The sequence below is a fragment of the Scylla paramamosain genome, chromosome 19 (genome assembly GCF_035594125.1).
Source record: "Scylla paramamosain isolate STU-SP2022 chromosome 19, ASM3559412v1, whole genome shotgun sequence".
Lineage (NCBI taxonomy): Eukaryota > Metazoa > Arthropoda > Malacostraca > Decapoda > Portunidae > Scylla > Scylla paramamosain.
Genome location: NC_087169.1, coordinates 6268241 through 6281384, shown reverse-complemented (window position 1 = coordinate 6281384; position 13144 = coordinate 6268241). Strand labels below are relative to the sequence as shown.

Here is a 13144-nt window from a genome sequence, read left to right as displayed (position 1 = left end):
TTTCTGTAAAGCAGAGCCGGTCGCCTTCCTCAGTATAAGGCAGTGTCTCAACAGATGGAGCCTTCTGTTTGATGACGGCGAGTTTCTCTGCGTCCGTTACCCTCTTATTTCTCACCATATTGGCGGTGTCAACTGGAGCGGGTAATGTGCTGCCCGAAAGGGCATGAATCCTTCTCCATCCTCCGCTTCAGGCTCGCGTTGGCTACCAGAAGTAGCAATCGAAGTGCTTGGCGTTGGCTCCACCTCGTCGTTACTTTTTCTTAGGTACTTTCGGCTTGAAGAAGCTCGTTATCTTCATTCGCTTCATTTTGATCGCCTAAAAAGATGCTGCGACAGTTGTGATGATTCAAGACTGTAAACGCAGTTGCGCCTGTTACTACGAGAACCAGATTGTAGGTTGAGATGTCAATAACTCAACAACTCATCCTCAGTAATTCAGAACACCACAAAACAAAACAGTTCACAGACGACCAAACCACCGACAAAAATAAATAAATAAATAAATAAATAAATAAGTGAATAAATAAATAAATAATAAAAAAATAAATAGAAAATAAATAATAAATAAATAAAAAAAAAAAAAATCCATGACTACACGAAACAACAACGTTTTTACACACACGTGATGCACATCAAAATCCAATGATGGCATTACGTACACCAACACAAAGTACAGAACACAGCCCTTAAAAGGCACTACCTCATACTCCCTGCCCTTTATTCTCATCCCTTTTATTATTTGCCTTACACACACAAAAATGAGGAAACATGCCCTTTTAATTTTTACATGTTTGGGATAGAAACATATATAACTGTTTTTTAATTTAAATATTTCAAGCCTTGAGAGATTAATGATGATAACAATACTACTACTACTACTACTACTACTACTACTACTACTACTAATAATAATAATAATAATAATTATTATTATTGTTATTATTATTTTTATTATTATTATTATTATTATTATTATTATTATTATTATTATTATTATTATTATTATTATGATAATAATAATAATAATAATAATGATAATAATAATGATAATAATAATAATAATAATAATAATAATAATAATAATAATAATAATAATAATAATAATAATAATAATAATAATAATACGTAAGTAATACTAATAATGAAAATAATAGTAATGATAATAATAATAATAATAATAATAATAATAATAATAATAATAAGAAGAAGAAGAAGAAGAAGAAGAAGAATGATAATAATAATAATATTTGTAGATGCAATACTAACGAGGAACTGCTACAAGGTGAAATACGTATCACAATAGTTGCTAGAAAGATGACAACCAGTAGTAGTAGTGATAGTAGTAGTAATGGTAGTAGTGGGAGTGATGATCTGCTGGCTGCTGCAGCTAATATTCGGGCCCTGGCGGTGTCGGTTTACAGCTCTTAGTCCTAGAAGAATGTGTTGAGGCTAGAAATCAGGTAATCCGAGTACCTATTAGGATTTTATCTCCAGGAGTGTCAGAAGTAGAAGAGCTGAGAAATAGGCTGAAGTTATTCTTTGTTATATTTTGACACCAGTCAGGCTCCATCTTGACTATGCTGTGCGGTTCTGCTATCCATATTATAGAATGAATATAGGAATGCTAGGGTAAGTGCATAGAGGAAGATCGACGATAGTAGGCTTTGTGCCACCACACTGTATTCCAGATGGTATAGCGTAACCATAAATCAGATGCACCAGGCTATATAAGGTATTCCGGCGGCAATGATGCGATGCGATAATGATGCATCTACATAGTATGGGTTTTGACATAATCTGTGGTGGGAAAGGAAAAAATAGAAAGGTACAATCTATGAGCAAGAATATCAAAACAAGGCGGAGACGAAGAAATACAATTATACAAGTGTGGATGGAAAGACGACTTACCGTCATCAGCACCCACGCCGCCACGCCAGTAAAAACATTCCATCCAGTAATACATTAAGATTTGACCAAAGTTGAACTTCTATTTGTATGCAATGACCAATTTATATACTGTTTACGTCTTCAACAACAATATACTATTAGAGGGAAAGAAAAAATAGAAATACATGAAACTACGAAAATCCAGGGGGAAACTCGCCACGGAATCCATCGTGCTACAGTAAGTGTCCCAAGCTCTTTCCGGTCTTATTGCCCCCTATCAGCTGTCTAACGTCGTTATTTTTCATTTATTCAATAAAAAAATAAATAAATAAAAAAATAGAACTAACTTTGTTTTTTACTTTGTTCATTCATGCACTAAAATTTTCTTTCTTCTTGCATGTGAGGAATTTTTTTCCTAGGCCTTTAAATTTAAATCTTGCTCTATATTATTCGATATACGATTCCATAACTTAAATACTGAAAATAAATGAAGAAAATCCTGAGCTCTCCTGAAATACAACAACAAAGTACAGTTTTTTTTACTCTGAGAAAGTGGACAGTTTAGCAGTTGGGGAAGGGGTGGTCGTCCGATACCACCGACCCACCCCCATGGGTATATACTGTACGAGTATATACATTGTTAGATAGGTACGGAGCCCATAAGAACGTGGGCATGTGCCAGTCGTGCTCTGGCTCTGCAGGAGAGGGAAAAATTACATCAAACAACGAAAAAAAAAAATTAAACTTGCCTGAGCATCCCGTCCACCCCACATAGTAAAACCCAAGGAACCTATAGAGGAAAATTTTTTAAAGTTTGGAGGACAGCGTCAAAAGCTATCTAGCGGCGGCCGGCTTCGCTTCCCAGCCCTCTAGCTTTTAGCTAGAGCTTTTAGGGGTATCTTAAATATATTTAAAGTTTTTCTCAGTTCATGGGTATTTCATTTTTTTTTTTTTTTTGTTATTCTAATATTTTTTTCGCTCTAATATCATTGGGTTTGACATCAGAAGAAAAAAAAAAAATGGATATATACGTCCCACCGGCCACCGACTGGAACCCTGGGGCACGTAGTCCCTTACCCGGCAGGGACAGTTAGGAAAGAGTGTGCGGCCGGCCACGCGGAGCGCCCATGTGAAGCCATCATTCCTCCTTTGCTCCGCTCGGATCTCAGGAACCTCATGTGACGATGATCTGCCCCCTCTCCCCCCTCCCCCCCTACCACTCGGCCCCGCGGGACACCACCACTACCCAACGCCTAGCTGGTGCATTCCCTCCGTTCTCTAACACATCTATGGTGTCAGAGAGAGTTGTGCTCTGCCAGCATGATCATTACAGCACGTCCGCGCCGCTGCAGTGTGCCTGCCCCACATGGTTGTTTTCTCCGGGGGTTCTCGGGTACTTCGTGGCACAAGAACATCACGTGACAGTCTTGCAAGCCTGTTAGGACTATAACGGCGTGGTACTACATCGTCCTTCCATCTTGCCTCATATAGGAAGGGGATATGTGGTGAAGGAATCACATCTTGAAGCTTCTGCCGTTTATTTGTGCACAGAAAATACAAACTGTGTTCGCCTCTGGAGTGTAATGCCAATGCCTACCGTTTCACTCGGACCTTAAATTTATTTGTGTCCGGCCTCGGCCAAGAGGCGTCAGTCATTAACATACAAGTTAATTTACCATGGGGTTGAGGAGAGAAGGGGGATGAAGGTGATAATTGGTGAGAGGTGCAAGGAGTTCTCCCAGGGGATAGATACACCTAGGGAAGACAAATGAGGTGTGAAAAGGTGAGGGATTAGTATTCACGTGGCTGTGTGCGTTCACGTGGTCGTAAGTGTAATGCACACATACACACACACACACACACACACGCACACACACACTCAGATATATATATATATATATATATATATATATATATATATATATATATATATATATATATATATATATATATATATATATATATATATATATATATATATATATATATATATATATATATATATATATATATATATATATATATATATATATATATATTTTTTTTTTTTTTATGTAGGAAGGATACTGGCCAAGGGCAACAAAAATCTAATAAAAAAAAATGCCCACTGAAATGCCAGTCCCATAAAAGGGTCAAAGCAGTGGTCAAAAATTGGTGGATAATATATATATATATATATATATATATATATATATATATATATATATATATATATATATATATATATATATATATATATATATATATATATATATATATATATATATATATATATATATATATATCTGAGTGTGTGTGTGCGTGTGTGTGTGTGTGTGTGTGTATGTGTGCATTACACTTACGACCACGTGAACGCAGTGTGAGTGTGTGAGTGTGTGAATGAAGTATTAACTATGTTAATGGCGTCGATCGTATGAAGCGAAAATAACTTTTTTTTAATAGGAGGGACACCGGCGAAGGGCTAAAAAAAATAAAATAAATAGATAAAATAAAATAAAATAAAATAAATAAAAAGAAAAATAAACATCCCTCTTGAAGGAGCTCAAGTCATAGGAAGGTGGACATACAGAAGCAGGCAGGGAGTTCCAGAGTTTACCAGAGAAAGGGATGAATGACTGAGAATACTGGTTAGCTCTTGCATTAGAGAGATGGACAGAACAGGGGTGAGAGAAGGAAGAAAGTGTTGTGCAGCGAGGCCGCAGGAGGAGAGGAGGCATACAGTTACCAAGATCAGAAGAGCAGTTAGCATGGAAATAGCAGTAGAAGATAGCTAGAGATGCAACATACCGGCGATGAGAAAGAGAACGAAGACAGTCAGTTAGAGGAGAGGAGTTGTGAGACGAAAATCTTTTGATTCTACCCTGTCTAAAAGAGCGGTATGAGTGCAACTCCCCCCAGACATGTGAAGCATACTCCATACATGGACGGATAAGGCCCTTGCACAGAGTTAACAGCTGGGGCAGTGAGAAAAACTGGTGGAGACGTCTCAGAACACCTAACTTCATAGAAGCTGTTTTAGCTGGAGAGATGTTGTTTCAAGTTTAAATTATAAGAAAAGGACAGACCGAGGATGTTCAGTGTAGATAGAAGAGGGGGACAATTGAGTGTCATTGAAGAAGAGAGGATAGTTGTCTGTAAGGTTGTGTCGAGTTGATAGATGGAAGAAATGAATTTTTGAGGAATTGAACAATACTAAGTTTTCTCTGCCCCAATCAGAAATTTTAGAGAGATCAGAAGTCAGGCGTTATGTTGCTTCTTTGTATGAACTTTTTACTTCCTGAAGTGTTGCACGTCTGTGAAAAGACGTAGTTAAATGCAGGGTGATATCATCAGCGTAGGAGTGGATAAGACAAGAAGTTTAGAAGATCATTAATGAATAAAAGGGAGAGAGTGGGTAACGAGACAGAACTCTGAGGATCACCACTGTTAATAGATTTAAGAGAAGAACAGTGACCGTCTACCACAGCAGCAATAGAACGGTTGGAAAGGAAACTTGAGATGAAGTTACAAAAAGAAGGATAGAAGCTGTAGGAGCTACCTTGATCGAGTCATGCTTTGTCCGACCACCGTTTACCCGCGCTTGTTGACCAAGCAGCCGATAGCAGGCGGCCAGGACAACCCCTTTGGGGGGACGACAGGGTGGTGGGCAGAGCCAGCCCTCCAGGAGTCATAGTTACTCCCGCCTTGTTAGAGATAATGACCAGTCTGTCACTCCTGCCTGGTTAAGATGATAAGCGAATTTGTCTATTCGTTGAAGAAATTATTACAATAAGTATGGATCACTTCAAGAACAGTTCAATTATGAAATATGTAGAATTAAACAAGCAGTTGGAAGCCAGAGAATATGGAGGTGGATAGTCATTCATTCAGAAAAGATGGAAGTTTGATTAGGGACTTGATTAACTGAAAAGGAAGAGGGAGTAGAGGTCAAATGGGCAAAATCTGGATAAGGACGATGCAGAGGGAATCGAGTGACAATGATACTGGAAACGAGGAAAGCTAAGGGCAATTATGAATTATGGTAGACAGCCAGGCGAAGACGGACCCCAAGGGATTTTATCAGGTATACAGGACGAAGAATAAGGATACTATAGGTCCATTAAAGACAGTAGATGGGGAGCTGGTTAGTTCTGGGGAGGAGATTAATAAAATTCTGAATAAGTATTTTTTAACTGTCTTTATCCAGGAAAACATGCAGGATATGACAGATAGTGAACATATGAGACTGAGAAGCTGACAGATATTTCCATAACAAGGGAGATAGTGAAACAGGAGGTAGATGGAATAAAAAAAGTTCAAGACACCAGGACCAGATGAAATATATCCCAGAGTACTTAATGAATGCAAAGTGGTTATTAGTGAGCCGTTAGTTTCTGTCTTTAGGAAATCACTTGATTCAGGTGAGGTACCAATAATGTGGAGGCAGGATAATGTTGTACCCATGTTTAAGAAAGGGGATAAAACTTTAGCGTCTAACTATAGACCTGTCACCTTAACTTCAGTTGTAGGTAAAATATTAGAGTCAATAATAGCGAGGAACATTAGGGAACATTTAGACAAACATAACTTGAGAAATCAGTCACAGCATGGCTTCACGAAGGGGAAGTCATGCCTGACAAACGTGTTAAGTTTTTACAGTAAAGTGTACGAGGCAGTAGATAATGGAGATAATTATGATATCTTATATCTAGACTTTAGTAAAGCATTTGACAAGGTACCTCATCAAAGGCTCCTGAGAAAGGTTAGGGCACACGGGATAGATGAGAAGGTGTTAGGCTGGATAGGGTCATGGCTTAGAGACAGGAAATAGAGAGTTGTAATAAACGACTCGAAATCCGAGTGGGGTCATGTAATTAGTCGGGTGCCACAGGGATTAGTATTAGGACCATTGTTATTTCTAATATATATCAATGACTTGGATAGTGGAATTAGTAGTGATGTTAGTAAATTTGCGGATGACACAAAGATAGGTGGATTAATTAGGTCAGAATCGGATGCCATCGCCTTGCAGGCATAGTTAGATAGGATGAATGAATGGACGGACAGATGCCAAATGCAATTTAATATCAATAAATGTAAAGTACTTAGCGTAGGAAGAGGAAACCCACACAGTAGGTACACATTAAACAACCAAACTCTGTTAGGTACAGGGTACGAAAAAGATTTAGGAGTTATAGTTAGCTCTGAACTCCGTCTAGGAAAACGATGCATAGAGGCCAGAAACAGGGAAAATAGGGTACTAGGATTCATTTTTAGGAGTGTTAAAAGTAAAAGGCCGGAGGTAATATTAAAGTTATACTTGGCGCTGGTCAGACCTCATCTAGACTACGCTGTGCAGTTCTGGTCCCTACATTACAGGAAATATATAGGTTTATTATAAGCAGTACAGAGGAGAATGACTAAAAGGATACAGGGGATGAGGAGTATTCCTTACGAGGCGAGATTGAAGTTGTTAAATTTACATTCTTTAGAGAGACGTAAGTTAAGAGGGGATCTGATAGAAGTCTTTAAGTGGTATAAGGGTTATAACAAGGGGGATGTATGCAAAATTCTTAGGATCAGCAACTAGGGTAGAACAAGAAATAAAGGGTTCAAGCTCGAAAAATTTAGGTTTAGGAAATATTATTTGGTTCACAAATAGAATGGTAAATGAGTGGAACTGACTCAGTAACCATGTTGTTGGTGCTAGGACATTGGATAGCTTTAAGAGAAGATTGGACGAGTTTATGGATGGGGATAATAGATGGAAATTGGCAGGTATATTGCATACAAGGACTGGCACGTGTAAGCCTGGATGCTTCTTGCAGCTTCCCTTATTTCTTATGTTTTTTTTTTTTTGTTATGAAATCTGTGAGATATTGTCATGGACAAATTTTGTTGGAAGGAATTCATTCATGCACTTCGTATCCGTCAGGTACCCCTATGGGTACCTGGGTTATTATTATTATTATTATTATTATTATTATTATTATTATTATTATTATTATTATTATTGTTGTTGTTGTTGTTGTTGTTGTTGTTGTTGTTGGCAGAAGTAGTAGTAGTAGTAGTAGTAGTAGTAGTAGTAGTGTTCATTGCATATACTGTAGATTTAGTGAACTGATTAATCAGTCACTTAATCAAATGTTATTTATCTATTTTTTTTTCACGAATCTTTGTTTGTTTTTTTTCAGAATTGGGGCACCATATACCGTTCGTTTTCGGTCAATGATGCACTATCTTGAGGATACGGGAATCACCAGTTACTGGATGCGGGACGTGATAGCCATGAGGGTCAAGGAAAACAGAGAAGCAATGAAGTTGGACATTAGTACAGAACAAATGGAAACAGTGGTATGTACAAATGTTACAAATGTCTCGACCAATAGAGGGAGACATACAGAAAGATATACATACAGACTGACAGCCATATATCATCTCTCCGGTGGCTACAGGAAAGGTGGCTTTTACGGGAGGAGGCAGTAGACACCTGCTGAAACGATAATTACTCACAGTGAGGTCTAAAGCAATGTTCAAGGGGTGCTGTAAACTTATCATTAAACCCAGCTGTGACCTCACTGAACGTTTCCCTTTGTGTCGCACAACACAAGGGGGTAGTCACAGCCTGCCCTCTAAAGACAACTCTCTTCCTCCACACAAAACTACAAGCACCTAATAACACACACACCCTTCACTCAAAAATTTCGAAATTATCATGGCGACTCCTACACCAACCTCGAAGTCCCAATCTCGGGAGGGTACAATAAATGTCTCGAGGTCGGACTGTCTTTCTGTCGACTGCTCTAAGTGTCTTGATAACCCCCTCGACTTTTTCTTCATTAACTTCTGCAACATTCGTGGTCTAAGATCTAATTTTCAATCTGCAGAACACCACCTCTCCTCTTCTAAACCTCATCTTCTTTTCCTCACTGAAACTCAGGTGTCTCAGGCAACTGACAGTAGCCCCTTTACTGTTCCCTCCTACTTTCTCTATCCTCATTTTCGATCCAAAGCTGGATGTTTCGTTTATGTGCGCAATGACTTAACCTGCTCTCGTGCCCACGCTCTTGAATCTTCCGAGTTTTCCACCATCTGGCAACGACTACAGAGTCACTCTCAAACTAAATTTATCTGTGCTGTATACCTCTCACCTAACTACTCTGACTGCAAGAAATTATTTGACTACTTAACTTCCAAAATGGAGCACATTCTGACCTTCTTCCCTTTTGCAGAGATCTCCATTGTTGGATACTTCAGTGTTCACCACCAGCTTTTGGCTTTCCTCTCCCTTCACTGACCATCCTGGTGAACTAGCCTTCAATTTTTCTATACTCCACGACACACCCTACTCGTTTTCCTGACTGTCTTGGAGATACGCCCAACATTCTTGACCTTTTCCTGATCTTTAATCCATCTGCGTATGCTGTCACCTTTTCTTCTCCGTTGGGCTCTTCTGATAACAAACTCATCTCTGTATCTTGTCCTATCGCTCCAGTCCCTCCTCAGGATCCCCTAAGCGAAGGTGCCTCTGGCGTTTTGCCTCTGCTAGTTGGGGGGACCTGAGGAGGTATTTTGCTGATTTTCCTTGGAATGACTACTGCTTCTAGGTCAGAGACCCGTCTTTGTGTGCTGAGCGCATAACAGAGGTGATAGTGTCTGGCATGGAGGCGCACATTCCTCACTCTTTTTCTCGACCTAAACATTCCAAACCTTTGTTTAACACATTATATGGAGGTTTCCCATAAAAGGTATTTAAGCCTTCCATCACCAGAATTTCATGCAATTTATATTTCTGCCTGGAACCATGCCAAGTCTGTTCTCCAACTAGCCAAAAAGTCCTTCATTAACAGAAAGTGTCAAAACCTTTCAAGATCTAACTCCCCTCGTGACTTCTGGCATCTAGCCAAAAATATCTTCAATAACTTTGCTTCTTCTTCTTTCCCTCCTTTATTTCAACCAAATGGCACCACTGCTATCACATTTATTTCTAAAGCTGAACTCTTCGCTCATACTATTGCTAAAAACTTTACCTTGGATGATTCTGGGCTTGTTCTTCCCTCTTCTCCACCATCGGAAGGCTTATGAACCTGATTGGGTCCATCCTGTTGTTCTCCAAAACTGCGCCTCCGTGCTTGTACCTTGCCTTGTCAAACTCTTTCAGCTCTGTCTGTCTACATCTACCTTTCCTTCTTGCTGGAAGTTTGCCTTCATTCAACCTGGTCCTTTAAAGGGTGACCGTTCTAATCCCTCAAACTACCGTCCTATTGCTTTAATTTCATGCCAATCTAAAGTTTTTTAATCTATCCTCAACAGGATGGTTCTTAAAAATCTATCACTTCACAACCTTCTATCTGATCGCCAGTATGGGTTCCGTCAAGGCCGCTCTACTGGTGATCTTCTGGCTTTCCTTACTGAGCCTTGGTCATCCTCTTTTAGAGATTTTGGTGAAACTTTTGCCGTTGCCTTGGACATATGAAAAAGCTTTTGATATAGTCTGGCACAAAGCTTTGATTTCCAAACTACCCTCCTACGGCGTCCATTCTTCTCTCTGTAACTTCATCTCAAGTTTCCTTTCTGACCATTTTATTGCTGCTGTGGTAGACGGTTACTGTTCTTCTCCTAAATCTATTAACAGTGGTGTTCCTTATGGTTCTGTTTTGTTACCCACTCTCTTTTTATTATTCATTAATGATCTTTTAAACCAAACTTCTTGTACTATCCATTCCTACGCTGATGATGCCACCCTGCACTTTTCCACGTCTTTTCAAAGACGTCCAACCCTTCAGTAGGTAAACATTTCACGCAATGAAGCCAAAGAACGCTTGACTTGTGATCTTTCAATTTTTTTTTTTTTTATTGGGCAGAGCAAACTTGACATTATTCAACGCCTCAAAAACTCAATTCCTCCATCTATCAATTCAACAGAACCTTCCAGACAACTATCCCCTCTTCTTCAGTGACACTTAATTGTCCCCCTCTTTTACACTGAACATTCTCGGTCTGTCCTTTACTTATAATCTGAACTGAAAACTTCACATCTCATCTCTAGCTAGAAAAGCTTCTATGAAGTTAGGTGTTTTGAGACGTCTCCGACAGTTTTTTTTTTTCACCCCTTCCCCCCAGCTGCTAACTCTGTACAAGGGCCTTATCCGTCCATGTATGGAGTATGCTTCACATGTCTGGGGGGTTCCACTCATACTGCTCTTCTAGACAGAGTGGAATCAAAAGCTTTTCGTATCATTAACTCCTCTCCTCTAACTGACTGTCTTCATCCTCTCTCTCACCGCCGCAATGTTGCATCTCTAGCTGTCTTCTACTGCTATTTTCATGCTAACAGCTCTCCTGATCTTGCTAACTGCATGCCTCCCCTCCCCCCGCGACCTCGCTGCACAAGACTTTCTTCTTTCTCTCACCCCTATTCTGTCCATCTCTCTAATGCAAGAGTTAACCAGTATTCTCAATCATTTATCCCTTTCTCTGGTAAACTCTGGAACTCCCTGCCTGCTTCTGTATTTCTACCTTCCTATGACTTGAATTCCTTAGAGAGGGAGGTTTCAAGACATTTATCCATCAGTTTTTGACTACCGCTTTGGATCCTTTTATGGGACTGGCATTTCAGTGGGCATTTTTTTTTATTGAATTTTTGTTGCCCTTGGTCCTGCCTACAAAAAAAAAAAAAAACGATCCCCAGAGAGCATAATGACTTGAAATCTCTCTTCTCTAGCCAGTAACATGTGTTATCTGCAATAAAAATGAAATAATTTAGAAATTGTATTTGTCTAGACTTATGGGACACCCTATATGTATATATATATATATATATCTATCTATATCTATATCTATATCTATATATATATATATATATATATATATATATATATATATATATATATATATATATATATATATATATATATATATATATATATATAATTTTTTTTAAGAACTAAGGTCTATGGAAGACTAAATAAAAAAAATACATATATATTGAGTGATTTTTAAGTGCTAGAGAGGTTCTATGCAGGTCCTGCAAGCAGAAAAAAAAAAAAAGTCGTAGGTCCTAGTGCTATTTCATATAAAGACACAGAAACTTCTAACATGTTTTCCATGTGCAAAATAAATTTACAATTGTCTGTGGCCCTCGACCGCTTGTATTAAACATTTCTTTTTGTACATGAAAAAAAAAAAACATAGTCGTATCTTTTTTTGTATATGAAATTTTACTAGGAATTAGGACCTAGTTTTTTTTTTTTTTACACGTAGGCCTGCATAGGACCTGTTTAGCACTTAAAAATTACACAATAAATTGTTTATATATATATATATATATATATATATATATATATATATATATATATATATATATATATATATATATATATATATATATATATATATATATATATATATATATATATATATATATATATATATATATATATATATATATATATATATATATATATATATATATATATATATATATATATTATATATATATATGTAACTCTTTTACAGTCTGACGAACGCGAAGTGGTCTTGGGTTTGCAGCATATGCAGGGAGCATTTTACGTTTTATTCTTGGGCTGCGGGATAGCAACTGTGATGCTTCTGATCGAAGTGAATGTATTATCAAAAGAAAAAACATGAGTTGTCTTTGTGTATTCAGAAGTAATATATAATTTGCTTTACCATACCTGAAGTGTATTTTATTTATTTATTTTTTTTTCTGCTCACAAAACATAGTATGTTCACCTTAAAATAGTACCTAATATACGTAATGATGCAATTTATTGGAATTTCCTTTTTTTAAACTTTCCATGTGTACTTATATAGAATGAATGAATGGACGGATAGATGGCAAATGCAATTTAATATCAATAAATGCAAAGTGCTCAGCGTAGGTAGAGGAAACCCACACAATAGGTACACATTAGACAACCAATCTCTGGTAGGTACAGGGTACGAGAAAGATTTAGGAGTTATAGTTAGCAGTAGTTGGGAAATTGCCACCAGGGTCGCCCTTCGCAATATGGCATGCCGTCAGAGTCGCCCCTGGGGTGATTCTGACGCCATGCCATATTGCGAAGGGCGACCCTGGTAGCAATTTTCCATAGACCCAGGCTTGGGAAGGGGGGGATGATTCACGACGGCAAACACCAAGGGGGAAGGGGGGGGGGAGCGGGACGGTGACGGCGGCACTGACGGAGAGGTGGGGGGGCGTGCGTCCTTATCCTTCGGCGACGATGGAATGACTAAATGAATCAATGATGGTGGC

At 38.3% G+C, this 13144-nt stretch overlaps 1 protein-coding gene across 1 annotated transcript in view; it reads left to right on the top strand.

Moving 5' to 3' along the window:
• Positions 1-12623, top strand: part of LOC135110048 (glutamate receptor ionotropic, delta-2-like) — a 153508-nt gene extending 140885 nt beyond the window's left edge. The window contains exons 10-11 of the mRNA XM_064022022.1: positions 8061-8220; positions 12385-12623. Of these exons, the coding sequence (XP_063878092.1) occupies positions 8061-8220; positions 12385-12516 (292 nt within the window). The 3' untranslated portion in view covers positions 12517-12623. The remainder of the gene's footprint in view (positions 1-8060; positions 8221-12384) is intronic.
• The last annotated feature ends 521 nt before the right edge of the window (positions 12624-13144 follow it).